The following is a 19,794-nucleotide window of genomic DNA, read 5'->3' on the forward strand; positions in this document are numbered from 1 at the left end:
GCAAAGACCAAGGGGAAAAATGGCAGTAAACCGTATACACCATTTGCCAAATAAAGAACAAAATAAAAATGCCCAAAATTCATTTTAGAATTCCTAGTTTCCTGATATTTAACTCACTTAACTCTATGCTCTGTGATAAAGCTCTATCCACCTCTCGACAAGTGCACAGGAGCACCCACAGCACTGTGCCAATACCTCTATCGTCATGATTACACCATATTATAAATGTTTATTTCATGTCTGTGTCCATTTTTAGATTTAGTGAGTTACCCACTGTCAGAACCCTAGTGCAGAGCCAGACACTGGTAATATGTATTTGATGTTTACTGAAAGTTTATTATAATAAAGCAAAAATTGAGAAACATTAAAAAGGTAGGTTGTATTCTGTAAAATTGTATTTTATAGAAAGGGAGTAAGTATATATTTATCTAGTTAAAAATGTTTTCTAATATCAGTTTCATCCCTTCTAAGTCAGTCACAAAATTCTATTTGTATTCTCAAAATATATTTCTCATGTTTGTCCCTTCTCCAATCCCACCCTCATCATTTTTTTTTTAAGAGACAGAGTCTGACTCCGTCGCCCATGCTGGAGTGCAGTGGTGCAATCATGGCTCACTGCAGCCTCAAACTCCCCGGCCTAAGGTGATCCTCCCACCTTAGCCTCTGGAGCAGCAGGGACTACAGGCATGCGCCACCACACCCAGCTAATTTTTGTATTTTTGTAGAGAGAGAGTTTCGCCATGTTGCCCAGGCTGGTCTCAATCTCTATGCTAAAGTGATCCATTCACCTCAGCCTCCCAAAATGCTAGGATTACAGGCGTGAGCCACTGCACCTGGCCAAAAACATTTATACTAAAAACAACCTATTTCCTATTGTATCAAATGTAAACATTCTTTGCTAGCTTCTAGGGGTTCCCGTAATATACCTCCACACATCAATCTAGCTACTTATTGTTTAACTGCTGTATAATTGCACAGTGCCACACAAGACACAGTCTCTTCTCTCAAGAGGCTTACAGTACAGTGGTGTATTTTCACAAATAACTATAATACTTAGTAGACTATGATAATACCCTAAAAGAAGTATGAACAAAATCTTTGAATGTTTAGAGATGGGGGAGACAACTTCCAACACAAAAGATCAAAGGTGGCTTTACAAAGAAAGTGAAAAAGTTAATCTTAGAAAGAAGGAACACCTCCGTCTCTAGGAACAGGAGAGAATGAACAAAAGATAAGCAAAGAGGGAAAATAAATGTAGAAGTAAGAAGTCTGGGCACTTTACACTGTAAGGGTCATCTTCTCCATAAAGTGAACACATAAGCTAAATTGTGAAAAAAATGAGTATGGTGGTTTTAAGTTTTAGATAGCCATCCTGTGACATTTGATAAAAAGATAAGAAATGAAAAAGATACCTAGGAAGCAGCAGTAAGAGCCATCTGAGGGTAATCAGCAGAGACTTTACCATAACTTTTGTGAAGTAACTTGTCACAGTCACCAGCTAGTTGGTGAATCCAACTTGGTTGGCTCCCTATCAAAAAATCTTCCTTCAAGATCTTCATTGACTTTGCTCCACTTAGCTTGTTTCCTTGACACGGAACCATGCTGTGCTCATTCTCACCTCCATGCTGTTTGACTGTCCTCACTGTTGTGCTCATGGACTGCATTTTTCTTCCATACTGAGTCCAATGCATTTGTTCATTAAGCCATTCTCAGCCATTTTATCAAGATCTTACTGACCTCCCTATAAACTGAATATACCAGCACACTGTTTTCACCGTAAGTTGGCAATTAATTATATTTGGTCTTATGTTAACTGTTTCATGGATTAGTTATCTCCCTCACCAGACTGAAAACCCAGTAAGTGAGGAGCTTTGCTACACTTCTCTCCATAGAATTTGTTTCAGTGCTAAGCATACAATAGGCATTAATTCATACTTTCTTAATAATTACAGAAACTAAAACATTTCATTATTTGTCCCGCTTTCCATTAGGAACAAGATACAAAAAAATTATATGAAAGGCCCATAAAAATCTATTTTCTTCAACCCATTCTTATTTTATAAAATAGCATGTCTATGAAACATAGACTTTATTGGACATAATTGGAAAATATATATGTTCATCTGGTCTATCTGAATATAAATTAATTATTCTACAAATATTTGCAAGAATTTTTCTGGGATACCCAACTTCTGAGCAGTCCATGCTTAGATATCAGCCAGCAAGAAACTACTAACAATTCCAACTTTCTGCATTCCTCCTACCCAACCACATCACTTTTAGTTATAAAATATATAAATGTATCTTCCTATTTTCCTTAGGTAACCATGGCTTATAGTCTGATACATACCTATTGAGACCTGTCTCTAAGCACTTATTTATACATATAAAAATACAGGGATTTCTTATGCTTATGTGTTTGCTTTCATATAAATGAGATCATTCTATATGCTTCTCCCCTCCCCCATATAACAGATGATAGAAATATTTTTATGCTGAGTAAACACAGATAGACCTCATTCTATTTAACCACTGTAAAGTGTTTCATGGTATGTGTGCCATTATCTCTCCAATCATTGCTCAACTGATGGCATTTAATTTTTTAAAAAAGAATTATGTAATGAATACCCTTGGACATGTATCTTTGTGCACATGTGAAAATATTTGTGTCAGACGATATAGATATTTAAAATTTTAATAAATAACAAAAGGCTATATCATTTTTATTTCCACCAAGAGTGAAGAATAGCCCCCATTTACTCACATCCTTGTAAAATGGGGAGGGATGGTATCAACATTTTATCCCTTGCCTATTCCATTCCTATGGCCACCGCTACAGCAAGGTCAGCAGAAGTGAACATTTTCCTGCAAGTAGTGATCATGTCTGCTTATAAAGAACTTCAAAATCTTCTGATAAAATTTTAATTTCCTGTATGCAGCTGCAGATAAAAAGAGGCAGCTAACCTTTAAAAAAAAAAAATGGAAGTAAACAAGACCATCCCTTTTTCTCCTTTACATCAGCACTTTCCCTATGGAAGAAAGTTGTTCCATTTTAACAAAATGGCTGAATCGTTCACCAAGGGGTCTTTGAAATCTGCCATAAGAGGGGAGATTTATTAACAGAGGAAAGTCTCCACGATCTTACTCCATCAACTGACATGCCTCATTCAATAACCCTTTACAGTATCATAGTAGATGAATACAATATTTTAAATGCTTTTTACTCTCACTGAAAACCAAAAAACTTTCTGTGGTAACAAAGATTAGTAGGGGAACCAAATTCTAAATGTTTGTCAACTCAAAAGCCTAGTAAATAGAACCAGATTCCTGAAACTTCTCATCCAAAACCAAAAAACTCTTAAGTTTCTCACTTTTAAAACCAGAGCAGATTCCTAGAATTTAAAAATTACAAAATAAAAATAATGTAGCTAAATTGCTACATGACATTATCTAGTACCAAAACCAGTGGTAATTTAAATTAAAAAGTACCTCCACCATCTTTCTTGGATCTAAATTTTTTGCTTTTTGGTGGGGTGGAAGGGGTTGAATTTCTAACAATGTAATCTATAAGAATAGGCTATTCTGATGAAGAAATCTCACATTTGCAAAAGCCCTGTCACTTGAGACCACCGGCAAATTCAGAGTCATCCACATTTTGCTAAAGTCCATTACTCTCAGCTAAATAAGAGGTTAAAAAAATTAAGGATGAAATATCAAAACTCTTTTACGCCAGAAGAAAACATCAGAAGTCTGGCATTTATTGTGATTCACCCTCTGCAGTGGTTTCAACTCTAACCTCTCTCAATGAGTGGTTTTAACCACAAACTAAACTGCAACCTAGAAATCAACACATGCTTGCTTTAATGTTGAGCCATCTTGACTAAGAAATAAAATCATTGTTGCTGAGCTTCTGTACATAAACGTAGGCTGATCACTGCCAATCACTGGCATTTAGCTTTCAAGTGCTTAACTCTCTATAAATTGTTCTGTGCTCCACTCTGACAGCTTGCTTTCTCTTATGCTGTCAGATTTTTAAAATATGGTGAAATCAAATGGCTATGAATTAAAATTAGATTCTTTCAATTTCAGCAAATATAACCAGCAACTTTAGTTTAATTTAGTATAACTTTTGAGTAAGACTAATTTAAATGATCATAATCTTATTTTAACAAAGTAGCAAAAAAGTACTAGGAAAGACTCAGGGTTGGAAGGATGAAATGTCAAAGGTACAATTATTTTTTCAGAAACATTAAATTGAAAGCAAACTGAAAAGTAAGCAACACAGAAATTCCTGAATGTTAAAAACCCAAAGAACACCACCATTAAAAAGAAAACTGGTAAAGTTGTTATACGTACGCTGCACTGTAATTACCTAAAACCCAATTACTAAAATGACTAAAATGCTACTTGTTGATATAACCATAATTACTGTAACATTTCTTCAGAGCCCAGTGCAACAAAAAGGCCTCTGTGAATTGTTCTGTGCTCCAGCCTTGAAGGCAAGGTTTTGTGGCATAGTTTTCTCCTAATCTCATTTTGAGAAGAAATACAAAGTAAAATATTTTTTCCTACTTCAGATCGTTTCTTTCCTGGATTACATAAAACTACCAGAGGTACCAGAAGGCTTTAAAAAACATCAGGTTCATACTTTAAAACAAAATAACTGTTGGAATAAAGCTTAATATTTTCTTCTGTTCATAGCTAATTTCTGAATGAGAAAATATTCATACAAAATAATACTTTTTTATTCAACAAGGCAGACTAACAGTTAAATTAGAGAAACTATAAATATGTATTTAAGCACACTCTTACTTAACTGCAACTTGGTAACCCCCCAACCCATTTCCTTCTGTCTCTTCCTCACATCCTATGAGTTGTCAGTGATACTAGCTGCTCAGCCTGGAAGTAAATGGCAGTAATGATCACAGGGGAGTGACAGTTACTCCAGGAATGTTCATGGCAAATAAAGAAAAAAGTAAAAACATTCTGGTCTACTTGTAAGAAAAAAGAAAAGAAGGAAAAGGCAAGTAAATACAGTGATTTCTGGAAAGTGATTTTAAGATGATACAAGATTTGATTTTCAGTTACAAGTTTAGGGCAAGATTCTTTAGTCCAGGGAAAAGAGAGTGGGCAGCTGCTTCCAGGCTAGCATCAACTCTGCAGAATAGGTGTTGGGCTTTCTGTTTGTTTTTCATTTTAAGTTATACTTTCCCAGAACTAGAGTAGGAATTAAAAAAGGAAAAGTATCAGGAGAACCATAATTCAATTAAGTTTCCACTATTTAGGGTAAATTCTTCATCTTCAATAAATGAGAGTGAAAATCTCAAAGGTCAATTAAAACTGTTGAAATTTGTAAGAGACGAAGACCCAAATGTCAAAGTTTCCCACCAAACCTCAATCTTCTGCTACATAATCAAAATACTAGGACTGGAAAGGATGGAGAAAGAGCAAGTAATTATTTTAATAAACATGGTAATTTATAAATGACAATATCATAAAAAGTTTCAATAAATATTACTAATTTGCTTTGCCATTTACTCAGAGAACAGCTGTACTATACTTGGCGACAACTATCAAAGCATATAAAAGTAAATGCAATGTTATTTAAAATTTTCTTGTTGTTAATGTTTCAGTTCTCATTGATTTCCAATTTGTAATACTGTAATCTGACCCTATAGAATAAGCTACAGGTGAGGCATATGTATTATTCTGAGATAACATGTAAACTACAAGAGATTAATAATAAAATAAAATGTTTTCATATTAGTAAACACACTTAAAACACAGAAGAATTACCTCCAATAGGACACTAATCCTACTTACTAGAAGACTGTATCATATATCACCACGTATGCTTTCTCTGTTCGCCAGGATTATTCATTTCAGAACTTTAATCGCATGCCCCTTTGATTGTTATTTAACAAGATTGAGATACAGACACATATATAAAAATATTAAATAATAAAATATTGTTAGACTATTTGAGACAGAGAAGAAGGCCGAATGAAAATCATGCTTTATATATCTATCTGACCAGTTGAAGGAGCAGGCAAAGTTATACAGATATTTAGGAGAAAAGAGTTCTAAACAAAGAGATGGGAAGTACAAAGATCTCAAGGCTAGAATTTACCTGATATGTTCAAGAAACAATAAAATGTCTAGCATGTGTAATATCCTAAGATATACATGGTGACTAAACATCAATGAGAAGGATAAGAAAATCACTTCATAACATTTCAAGTATCTTAAATTTTGGTTCTCCTGTCTGATTTGCAGTAGAGTAAAGCAACATTTTGTTTTTCTAAGACTAAGAATTTGGGTTTTATCAAAAGTCATTTTTTGAAAGTGCTTTTATGTGACATTCCACTGAAAGTGATGATGAGATTATGCATTATTCTTTCTTTTCTTCACCATTCCAATTAGTTGGTTGTTCATACTAACCAAACTTATAGATACATATTTTAATGTAAAAACATACAACACAAACTAAATATCTCACTGTGTGACACATTTACTATACTGAACACTATACTGAATATACACTGAATATATATGGCAAACAGAGAAAGCATATATACACTGAATATATACTGAATATACTGAAGAACACCGTACTGAAATAAAACTTAAACCTGTATGTTGAATTAGCCCAGAGTATACTAGGAAAATGTGATCCTGAAAAATAAACACTGATAAATAAAATATAGTTCTTAAATTTCAGAAATCTAGAAATAATACTTTGGCTGGCCAAGCTAAATGACTAAGTCACTTATCATGGGGGGAAAAAAAATGGACTGGCCTCTTATTTTTGTACATTCAATTCCAGAAGAAGGTAGAACTATCCGTTAACAAGTTCTACTGAGATACTCAAGGAAAGGAAGTTTGACCCAATTATTTTGTAGCTATCTAAACTGTTCTTGAATTATAAAAGCTACACACATACAAGAACTACAGGAGAATACTGCTCCCATGAACCATTTTTGAGAAAATGACTACCAACCAGATTGACTTCAGCCAACCAAGAAATGACTGAGGCAACTATGGCAACAGGACTGCTGATGAACATTAAGACTAAAACAAAAATGGGAATTAGTACAACAAGGTATGTTACCTATGTTGACAATGCAATTAACAAAAATAGGAAGAAAAAGAGACTACTCCAGAAAGGGCAGAAAGTAGAATAAACTCACTGACTGCCTCATCTGTACCATGATTAATATTTATGGATTACTCCACCCAACAAAAGTAGAATACACATTAAACTGCAAATGGAATACTTTTATCATGATGAAAGAATTCAAGTCCTATCAGGAATGTTCTTGACCACAATGGAGGTAAATTAGAAGTCAATAATAGATCATGGAAAATTGTCAAGCTTTTGGGAGCAAAATAACATTCTTCTATCAGGTTGGTGCAAAAGTAGTTGCAGTTTTTGCCTTTAAAAGTAATAGCAAAAACCGCGATTACTTTTGTACCAACCTAATAAATAAGCCATAGATCACAGAAGAAACAAAAAGGTAAATTAGAAAATACTTTTAAAAGGAAAATACAACATATCAGAATTTGTGGGATGCTGCTGAAGCAGTACTTAAGGGGAAATTTATAGTGCTAACTGTCTTTATGAGAATAATAGAAAGGTCTCAAATTAATGACCTCAAGCTGCCACCATAAGAAACTAGAAAAAGAACAAATAAAACTCAAAGTAAGCTGATGAAATAAAGTTCAAAATGGAAATCAATGAAATAAAAACCAGAGAAACAATAGGGAAAATCAATAAAACTAAGAGAGGATCAATACAATTGACATACTTCTAACCAGAATTAAGAAAAAGAGAGAACATACAAGTTCCTGATATCAGGAATTAGAGAGGTGGCATTACTATAGATTCTACAGACATTAAAATAACAATAAGAACGTTATGAACAACTTAATGCTTTTAAATGTGATAATTGAAATAAAATAAATATATTCCTTGAAAGACCCATATGACCAAGTTTGCTGAAGAAGAAAGTGATAACCTGAATAGCGCTGTATCTATTAAAGTAATTGAAATTATTTTTTAAAAAATTCCTATAAAGAAAAGTCCTGTCTTGGATGGCTTCACTGGTGAATTTTATCAAATATTAAAGGAAGAAATAATGCAGTTTCATACAAACTATTCCAAAAATTGAACACACGTAGCCAGCATTACCCTGAAACCAAAAACCAGGTAAAGACAGGTTGTATAATATTACATGTGAATTTATTATTTATTCAAAACAAATACATCTAATATTTAAAACTACTACCAGAATGTAACTTTTTAATTTATTTCTTCTTGGTAAGCAATTTCAGTCTTTTTATCTGGGTTTTATCAAGTTCAGGGAAACATTATAAAATTAAATTTTATAACTGTATCACCACTATTTGGCCTTCTCGAACGTCTAGTCCTATCTGCCATGACTTTTTAACTTTTCACTTCTTTTGTATACCTTTCTTTTTGATCTAGATTCTAGGGGACTTTTAGTTTATCCTAGAGATCATCACCTTGGTCTCTGGCTGTGTTCATTTGGTTATATGGAATTTTCCATTAAATTTGATTTGGCAAACATATCTCTAAGAATTGTATTTTATTCTGTTTCCTTTTTGTATCAGCCTCATCATATTTTAAACACGCAATTTAAATATCCTTTCTATGTTTTTTTCTCCTAGGATCACATCTCCTTGTTCATCTTGGCCATTTCAATAGATCTTAAAGAGAAAAAAAAGCATGAAATAATTGTGCTTGGTCCTTATTATCTTGAACCAGAAATCTGATTCTCTTATTTATACAGGACATTTAGTAGAATATTCATTTTGCATGTTAATAGAATAATTCATTATGTGTTGTAGACAATCTTGCCTTTCAGAGGGACATCTAAACCGTAAACCAGTTAACTAGAATATGTAATATCTTTCCACCACAAATAGTAATATGATAGTGTCATGGGCCAAAAATCAGGGAAACAGATTCTAATGGCTATTTATTACATCCATGTCTCAGCTTGCTTCTCTGTAAATAATTGTCCTGTATAACCTAAGACGGTCTACTCAATCCTGCTAAGAAATTCCCTAACAACTGCTTTGTTTCAAGTAATGGTAGGTAATTCAAATAAATTCTCCCAATAAAATAAATAAATAAATGAAAACATCTTCCAAAACCAAAATCAGAGAGTTAACAACATAATGACTAAACACCAGAACAGAAACAAGCTGGCAACCCAGATACAAGCAAAACAATGGAGATAATTCTGTCCTAAGAGCATATCCCTAACTGGAAGATGCAGCTAAAAGGCTAAGTTATTTTTCCAGCAAGAGTCAAAATCTAGGGCCTCCCAAGGGTGGGGACTCTAGTCATCAACCTCAACTGGGACCCTCTAGAGCTGCACCCTACCAGTAGAGGTGAACTGGAAATAAAATAGTCATCCAGTTAGCCTGCAGCAAACCTTTTAATCACTTGGGGGACCACAAAAATCTCAAGCCTTGAACACAAATTGATTAAAGTGATCCCCTCTCTACTAGGTACCCAACAGAGACAGACAAAAACTTTTCTGGAGAAAGATAACATCATCACAGGCCTCAAATGATTTAGTAATCATGCCTCTAAAATATTCATGACTGGACCAAGCACGGTGGCTAAGGCCTATAATCCCAGCAATTTGGAAGGCAGAGGCGGGCAGATCACCTGAGGTCAGGAGTTCAAGACCAGCCTGGCCAACATAGTGAAACCTCACCTCTATTAAAAATAGAAAAAAATTAGCCAGGCATGGTGGTGGACACCTGTAGTCCCAGCTACTCAGGAGGCTGAGGCCAGAGAATTGCTTGAACCCAGGAGGCCGAGGCTGCAGTGAGCCAAGATCGCGCCACTGCACTCCAGCCTGAGAGGCAGAGTGAAACTCTGTCTCAAAAAAAATAAAAATTAAAATACTAAATATTCATGACTGAAATTATGTAAATTAAGTAGAGATGTAATTTTTCTAAATAAATATTATAGTATCCTTATACCACATTAATAACTAAAAAGGCATCAGAATTTTTAAAATTCACTTTACTGGTATAAATTTATGGGCAATCGGAAAAAGAAACAAGACTACATAAACATAGAACATATCACAGCTCAATTCAATTTTTTGCAATTTGGCTAAGTCTCTAAAACATATTTTGAACTTCAAGTCATCTCCTCGCTTATTCCCTTAGTATTACAGATAAACAAACGTTAAAGTATATTGGCCATGTTTAAAAAACTAAACAGCAATGGTTTTATTTTTCAGTATGGAATACTTTAGCAAAGAAAGGACCACACCCAGTATAATAACATGCAACTCAGAAATAAGGAGAAATAGAAAAAGCCATCCATTTTGCAATTTAAACTATGACAGAATATATATACATGTAACTCAATATTCTCTCTCTTTTATAATCCCATTGGGCTCATTTCCTAAAACCTATTTTCTTTGCCAAGAAAAGGAAATGAAAAGTGACTTTAAAATATTATCTTAAAAGTTTTACAACTTTGGTAATTGTGAATTTTACTCCTGAATTTTCATTACCAAATGGATCAAAAATAGTCCTATTAATATCCAGTTAGCTATTAACAGCTATCAATATCTTCTTTCTCCTCTCATACCTATAGTATCTGGGAGGTCTAGCAGTTCATTGTGCTGCAAGTCAAGGTTGGTTATCTGTGTACAGTTTCCAATCTCCTTTGGAAGGTGTTCAAGTTGATTGTGAGCTACATCCAGCGTAATGAGGTTACATAATTCACCTGTAAATTGACCAACATAAAAATTCAATAAGCATTATTAAAGAATATACTAGATAATACTTGTAAGCAAGAAAATAAATTTTATAATTTCTGAACACAAACAACTGGAAACATAACCTTATTAGATAGACAACTTTTATTTTAAAATTTTAAATCATTTAGTGAACGTACTTGCATTGCAAGAAAATAAAAACTTCTTTTTTCTGTATCACAATTGCATTTTCTTTCTCAAAAACTAAGTCAACCACAAACCTGAAACCATTACTTCAAGATGACATCTGATAAAATGTTGTTTGTGAATGATTACTTTTTCAACCTCTTTAAGTAACCAATTCAGCCACAAATGTTTACATATATTCCAAAATTTGAAGTACTGATTTTGTTAACCAAATTCAGCACAATAATATCAGATACACCTTAAGTTCAGTTTGAGGGTCATAATCTACCTCAAGATATGGAAATAAATGGAAATGGAAAAGTGATTTTAAAATATTATCTTAAAAGTTTTACAACTTTGATAATTGTGAATTTTAATCTTGAATTTTCATTACCAAAATGGATCAAGATAGTCTTAATACTCAGTTAGCTATTAATAGCTATAAGTATCTTCTTTTTCCTCTCATACCTATAGTGTCTAGGAGGTCTAGCAGTTCACTGTGTTGCCAAAGTTGGTTATCTGTGTACTGTTCTCAGTCTCCTTTGGAAGGTGTTCAAGTTGATTGTGAGCTACATGCAGCTTTCAAATATGAAATCTCATATATGCTTTCAAATATGCATGTGTTCTGATGTTATATAAATGCATAAATTGACATTTATAAATAAAAATTGCTTTTCAATTTACTAGGACTCTAAAAGAACAGAAAATAAGGTATATTTCTCCCTTTCCATTCTGGTCGAAAGGTCTGTACTGGCAATTTAAATTACTTGTAGTGTTATTAAGCTTTAAAAAATATTTTCATTTTTATTGGTCTTGTCAAGGTTTTTCTATTTATTATTATTTTTTAAGGCAGAGGTTGGAGATACAGAAAAGCACAAACTATAGAACTCTGAAGAATGGGTGTGGAACACATTTTTAAGCTACACATAATAAACACAGGCAACAAAAGAAAAATCGATGTTAGATTTTATCAAAATTAAAAACTTCAGTGCATCAGAGGATACTATGAAGAGTGAAAAGGCAACCTATATAGTGGGAGAAAATATATGCAAATCATATATCTCGTAATGGATTAATATCCAAATATATAAAGAACTACGATAAAACAAGACCACCACAAAAAAACCTCAAAGAAGACAATTTTAAAATGGGCAATGGACTTCAATAGATATTTCTCTAATGATATACAAGTGCGCAATAAACACATGAAAAGATGCTCAACATCAGTAATCACTAGGGAAATGCAAATCACAACGAGATACCACTTCATACCCATTGGGATGGCTATTATCAAAAAACAGAAAATAACAAGTACTAGTGAGGATGTAGAGAAATTGGAAACTTTGTGCATTGCTGTTGGGAAATGGTACAGTTGCTGTGAAAAACTGTACAGTGGTTCTTCAAAAAATTAAACATAAAATTACCATATAATCCAGCAATTCAACTTCAAGGTATATATCGAAAAGAACTGAAAGCAGGGACACAAACAGGTAATTGTACACCAATGTTCATAGCAGCATTATTCACAATAATCAAAATGTGGAAACAACCCAACTGTCTATTAACGAATGAATAACCAAAATGTGGTATGTATATATAATGGAGTATTACACAGACTTGAATACATTTCTCATAGGTGCTAAACATGGATAAACCTGGAAAACATTATAAACCAAGTGAAATAAGCCACACACAAAAGAACAATTTTATGATCCCTCTTATATGAGGTACCTGGAATAGTCAAATTCATAGAGACAGAAAGCAGAACCGTGGTTAGTAGGTGCTGAGGAGAGAGGGGAATGAGGACTTATTGTTCAGCAGGTACAGAGTTTCAGTCTCGGATGATGAAAATGTTCTAGAGATGAATAATGGTAATCGTTGCACAGCAATGTCAATGTGCTTAATGCCAGTGAACTCTACAAGTAAAAATGGCTAAAATGATAAATTATATGTTATGCATATTTTATAATTTGAAAAAAAACTTATGTGACATAGCTAAGCCAGTGCTAAGAGGGAAGTTTATAGCACTAAATTTTTATATTACAAAAGAGGTAGGATCTCAAATCAGTAATCTAAGTCTCCATCTCAAGAAAACAGAAAAAGATAAAAATAAGTCCAAGCAAGCAAAAGGAAGGTAATAAAAATAAGACTATAAATCAATAAAAATGAAAACAAGGAAGAGAATAGTTAATGTAAATTTAAGATAGTTTTCTTGTGGAAAAAAAATCAACGTTTATAGCCCTCCGCCATAGCTTACAAAGATAAAAAAGGGAGAAGGCACATATTTCAAATATTAGCAATGAAAAAAAGGAATACAGATCCTATGGTGTTAAAAAGATAAAAAGGACATATTACAAAACTCTTTGTAATTAAAATATAAATTCAAAAACTTATATGATATAACCTAATTATTTCAAAGCCACAAACTACCAAAACTCAATCAAGATGAAACAGAAAATCTGAATAGTACTATTGCCGTTAAATAAGTATTTGTTAACTAAAAAGTTTTTCAAAAAAGAAATTCTAGGCCCAGATGGCTTCACTGCAGACTTTTACCAAATGCTTAGAAATGAATTAACACCGATTTTATGCGATGTCTTCCAAAAAATAGAGGAGGAAACAATTTCAAACTCATTTTATGAGGTATTACCTTGACATTAAAATCAAAGGCAGTACAAAAAAGAAAACTATAAATCAATGTCTCTCATGAGATTTCTATGTCAGGAACTTAGACACAAAAATTCTCAACAAAATATTAGAAAACTGCATTCAACAATATAAAAGGGATTATACATCATGACCAAGTATGATTAGGATTAATTCCAGATATGCAAGGTGGGTTTAATATTTGAAAATCAATCAATGTTATTTACCATATCAACAGTCTAAAGAAGTAAGATCATTTGATGATTCATACAAGCAAAACTTTTAACAAATTCAAAATGCATTCATGTTAAAAACTGTCACCAATTTAGAAACAGTGGGGAATTACCTCAATTTAGTAAAAAGCTTCTATAAAAACTTAGAGCTGACTTCCAGTTTCCAAACTAACACATAAAAAATTTTGAAGTCATCGTTCCTGTCCTCACAAGAAAAAGGCTGAACAAACTGAAGATTATCAACTCTTCTTACATCCTTTTGAAATCTGAGGACAAACCTCTGCCCCAGAACGGGAGGGAAATGTGATACAGAGTCACCAGGAGTAGAAGCCACAGCTGGGAGCTTGGTAGGAACATTTACTGCATTCATTCACTCATTCAGACAAAAAATTATTGCTATGTACATTCTCTTTTTCCAGGCACAATACTGGGCACTGAAGAAACAGACTACAATATACTAAATGTTTGTATTCATGAAACTTACAATTCGTAAAAAGACTATAATGTGATTTGAGGGAGGATAGAGAGAGTCTCTGCTCCAATAGGTCCTTCACTGCTTGCTTATAAAATTTCATCATTAAAGAGCCATTCTTTTGGATCTTCATGGCCATTCACAGTCAAAGTTCTTTATCTTTAAGGTGTTGACCCATTTCACTGACTCATTCATGAAAGAAAAACTTACTGTGCACCTACTAGAGATTCAACAGTGCAGGAAACGAAACAAGTTTCCATCTACATGAAGATTCAGCAGTGCAGGAAACAAAGCAAGTTTCCATCCACATGAAACTTACACTGTAGTCTGCATGGAGTGGGGAATCATAAAATAAGGAAATAAAGTGTCAGAATGTGATAACTGCTGCAAACAACAAGAAAACACATAAGGAAAGGAAGTTGGAACTGCTGGGGGAAGTTGGGGTGAAAAAAAAAAAAGCACGTTTGAACTGAGACCCAGGGGATTGGGAGGGGAAATAGGCAAAAAGGAGAGGAGGGGAACAAACTGAGAAATCTAGGGTCTTAAATATCAACCTAAGGAATCTAGACCATTTTGACCAGATAATAAAGAACAATTTAAAGTTTTGAAGCAAACCATGATAATCAGAGTACTGTTCTAAAGTCTGTTTTCTCTAGGTTTGAATGGATGGACTTGGGAAAGAGAAATAAAAAATACAGAGCCTAGGTTGAAGCTACTGCAATTAGCCCACAAGAAATAGTGTGAAGGTCTATACTACATCAGTGGCAGTGGAAGTAAGTGAATGAACAACAGGCCTACTATCAAGAGAGACAGAAAAAGTGACAGGACACTTTGGGAGGCTGAGGCGGGTGGATCACGAGGACAGGAGATCGAGACCATCTTGGCTAACACGGTGAAACCCCATCTCTACTAAAAATACAAAAAATTAGCCGGGCATGGTGGCAGGCGACTGTAGTCCCAGCTACTCGGGAGGCTGAGGCAGGAGAATGGCATGAACCCGGGAGGCGGAGCTTGCAGTGAGCCAAAACTGCACCACTGCATGCCAGCCTGGGCGACAGAGTGAGACCGTCTCAAAAAAAAAAAAAAAAAAAAAAAAAAGTGACAGGAATGGGGTAGAACAAAGCTTTTCAGACTACATATGGTGAAGGCCTGGTTCTTTGTCTTTTGCTTTTCCCAACTGGTTGTAGATGAGCATTTAAAACACAAACTCACACACTTGGATGTCTCAGCAATCTCAAATTGCTATGTAAGATTCTAAATGCTTACTTTCAATTTCTGTTCTTAATTTGGGCAAATTAGTAAAAAACAGTTGGTGGCCCAGTACCTGTCTCATGAGTAGGCTACACCTTGACAAGAATTAGAACAACAAAAAAATTCTCTGATCCGAAGATACTGAGCTTGGGTTGATAGAGAAGATAAGACGCAATTGTGAGAGAGGAATGGAATCCACAAGGAAGAAAAGTTGAGCTGAAGTTACAGTTTGGTCATAATGAATTTAAGATATCAGTGAGACATCTACATAAAATATTTAGTGGCTAACTGTGGGGGAAAAACATGAAGAAAATGTTATCATGGTAGAACATTTTTGTCCTAAGAGAAAGCTGGATTTAACATCTACAAACACTGAGCTCTGGCTAAGGGTGGTGAAGTCATGTTGATAATTTAAAACTGTGGATAAAATATTTAAAGGCATACAGGGAGACCAAAGTAAAAACTAGAGGGAATTTAACCCTTAAAAGAAGGGAACTGTAGTAGGCAGACTTCTAAGATAACCTCCAATGGCCCTGCCTCATGAATAATTGTATACATTATATAATTATCCCTCCCCTTGAGTGTGGGCTAAACTTAGTGACTTGCTTCTTACCAACAGAATATGGCAAAGGTGATGGGATGTCACATTTGTGATTCAGTTACAAAAGACTGTGACTTCCATCTCGCTAGCACTTTATTGATTTCTTAGCTTACACCCTTTGATAAGGCAAGCTGCCATGTTGAAAAGACCCATGTGAAAAGGAACTAAGCAGTCTCCAGCCAACAGTCAGCAAGAAATTGAAGCCCTCTCTCTAGCAACCTGTTAGGAACTAAATCCTAACAAAAACTACATGAGCTGGGATGTGTATCCTTTCCCAGATGAGTCTTCCCAAGCCCTGGCTAACACTATGACTGAAAAACCTTGTGAGAGACCCTAAATCAGAAGTTCCAGTTAAGTTGTGCCTGATACCCAAACCAAAGAAACCATAACAAATGATTGTTGTTATAAGAGTCATCTTTTAATTTGTTACACAACAATAGATAACTAATACAGCAATCATATGAGATTCACTTTCATAAATGCCTTTTTATAAAGCTTTTACCATGAAGTAACTAAAAAATCTGCAGGTAAAAAGTAAATCTTAAGTCAAAAGCCAGAGTCCTACTGCCTAAGAAGCCAAAGGACAGGGTTCAGGGTTGTAAAAGTGACTGGAATTCAAGGTTGGATACTCTGTAAAGGAGGAAATCACAAGGAGCAGAGTCCTAAAATCTTCAAACACACACTCCTCAAATTCTTGCCTGACTCTGAAAATACATGTGGGAGAGGAGACTGCAAGGAGCCCAAGGGGAGAACCACAGCTAGAAGGCTAAAGGAGCTGAGTAGAGATTTCAACAGTTGCCAAATGTGGTCTTTAAGAGTTTGGATTTTCAGTCTTGTCAAGTTGTTGGAGAGTAAGAAAACAAAATTCCGAAAGGGCTATAACACAGCAGAGTAAAGACCACATCTCAAAACTAAGGAATTTAACCTAAGTTTAAGGCTATAACCAAATAGCATCACCCTTAGAAGAGCTAAATCTAAGTCTCTATGGTCAAGGTGACTCAACAGCAATTTAACTGCCTAGCAGAACAAAATGTAATACTTTTCAGAGTATAATGAAATCCACAGGAGTTACAGTATTAGCTATTTGTACTAGCCAATCAAGAATTACTAGACTGTCTATTTACCACCATGATGTAACTAGAAAATGAACAAAATGTTTGAGAAAATGGTTTGCAGACTGCACACAACAGCATATATGACTGTATTCCCTTGTATCACAGGAAAACAACAGAGTCCCATGATTGCCCCAGGTTACTGCCTGGAGGCAGGTTCCAGGTCACAGAAAAAGCAGGGAAGGAATATAGAACAAGGGCCAATAGTTATTACTAAGTTAGGGCAAAAGATCTTAGTCTAGGAAAGCCAAGATGGTTAGAATTTGGGAGGCAGAATTGGAGACAGAAGAGAGTAGCAAATAGATTTGTGCAATCTGCAAGAAAGTCTTATTCAGTCTTTGCCTGAATTCTTATCTGCATTAGGTGCAAACAAACTACCAAAGGCTAGGCAAAGACCTAGCAGCAGCAACCCAAACAATTCCCAGCAGTCACACAAGGTTGTGAATAGTGTGAATTCCTACCAGCCACAAAAAGACCTCATAATATATAGTTTTTCAGGGAGTCATCAAAATTTATTACCTTAGTAGTGGAGCTAAATTAGATGCAGACAAAAGGCTACTAAAACTACCATAACAAAGCTTAAAAGCAAGCCACGAAAGGATTAAACTGACTACAGAAAAATTTAACTGTATGCCAGAACAAAGTCCAGCACTATTAAAAGAATACAACAAAATCCAAGACTCAACAATGTGAAAATGTTATGAAGCTCACATCCAATTAAAAATTACTAAACATGCAGGATGGGTACGGTGGCTCACGCCTGTAATCCAAGCACTTTGGGAGGCTGAGGCGGGTGGATCACCTGAGGTTGGGAGTTTGAGACCAGCCTGACCAACATGGAGAAACCCCATCTCTATTAAAAACACAAAATTAGTCAGAAGTGGTGGCGCATGCTCGTAATCTCAGCTACTCAGGAGGCTTGAACCCAGAAGGCGGAGATTGCAGTGGGCCACTGCACTCCAGCCTGGGCAACAAGAGCAAAACTCTGTCTCAAAAAAAAAAAAAATTACTAGACATGCAAAGAAGCAGGAAAATATGACCCACAACCAGGAGAAAAGTCATTCTGTAGCAACAGAAACAAAAATAAAAGATGAAACAATAAGACAAGGACAGTGAACAAACTGTTAAACAATGAGCTCCATATGTTTAAGGTAAAAGAAAACTTGAATAAAAATGACACCCAATGGAATGTATAGAGGTGAGAAATAAAATATCTGATATGAAAACTTCACTCTATAGAACAGTAGATTTAGACACTGAAGAAGAAATGATATACAGCAACAACAAAAAAATAGCAATAAAACTATCTAAAATATACATGGACACACATGGACAAACAGAGCATCAATGACCTAAAACGTCAAGTCTAATATACATGTAATTAGAGACTCAGATAATAGAAAAAAAAAAGGACCAAGAAAGGGAAAAGTTACAAGAAATATGGCCAAAATTTTCCAATTTTGATGAAAACCATAAACCCACAGATCCAAGAGGCTCATAAACTCCAACATAAGAATAACAGCAGACTTCTTGTCAAAAACTAGGCAAGCTATAAGAAAATAGAGAGGTGTCTCTAAAATACTGAGGGGGAAGAAAAGGAAACTTTCAAACTAGCATTGCTGTATTAGGAAAAACAGCTTTCAAAAATGAAGGCAGCAAGGTGTGGTGGCTCACACCCTTAATCCCAACATTCTGGGAGGCTGAGGTGGGTGGATTGCTTGAGCCCAGGATTTTGAAGACCACTCTGGGCAATATAGTAAGACCCTGCCTCTACAAAAGATACAAAAACTAGCTGGGTGTGGTGCACATACCTGTAGTCCCAGCTACTCGGGAGGCTGAGGAGGAAGGATCACTAGGGCCCAGGAGGTCGAGGCTGCAGTGAGCCATAATCACACCACTGCACTCAAGCCTGGGTAACAGAGTGAGACCTTGTCTCAAAAAAAAAAAAAAAAAAAAAGCGCAAAATAAAGATTTTAAAATAAACAAAGCTGAGCAAATTCATTTTGAGCAGACCTGCACTACAATATGTTAATGGACATTCTTTGGGCAAAAAGAAAATGATTTGAGGCTGGCTGTGGTAGCTCATGCCTGTAATCCCAACACTTTGAGAGGCCGAGGCGGGTGGAGATCACCTGAGGACAGAATTTGAGACCAGCCTGGCTAACATGGTGAAACCCTGTCTCTACTAAAAATACAAAAATTAGCCAGGTATGGTAGTGTACACCTGTAATTCCAGCTACTCAGGAGGCTGAAGCAGGAGAATCACTTGAACCCGTGAGACAGAGGTTGCAATGAACCGAGATCATGCCGTTGCACTCCAGCCTTGGCAACAAGAGCAAAACTCTGCCTCACAAAAAAAAAAAAAGAAGAAGAGAAGATCCAGCAATGAATGCTAAAATTAGTGAGCAAAAGATTAGGGAAAAACAAGGTATCTGCATAGTCTAAAAACATCTCCCAAGATAAATTTAAAAATATATATTAACTTTAAAGTGGAGAAGCACAGCAGAAGCTGTGGAGAAGCATTAACCAACCGGTCAAG

General features: G+C 35.1%; 1 protein-coding gene across 1 annotated transcript in view; it reads right to left on the reverse strand.

The window, feature by feature from the left end:
• Positions 1 to 19,794, reverse strand: part of SHOC2 (SHOC2 leucine rich repeat scaffold protein) — a 93,143-nt gene that overhangs the window by 16,178 nt on the left and 57,171 nt on the right. Inside the window, exon 3 of the mRNA XM_032177955.2 lies at positions 10,646 to 10,783. Within this exon, the coding sequence (XP_032033846.1) occupies positions 10,646 to 10,783 (138 nt within the window). The remainder of the gene's footprint in view (positions 1 to 10,645; positions 10,784 to 19,794) is intronic.

Source organism: Hylobates moloch, unplaced genomic scaffold (assembly GCF_009828535.3).
Source record: "Hylobates moloch isolate HMO894 unplaced genomic scaffold, HMol_V3 SCAFFOLD_3, whole genome shotgun sequence".
In the NCBI taxonomy this organism is placed as follows: Eukaryota; Metazoa; Chordata; class Mammalia; order Primates; family Hylobatidae; genus Hylobates; species Hylobates moloch.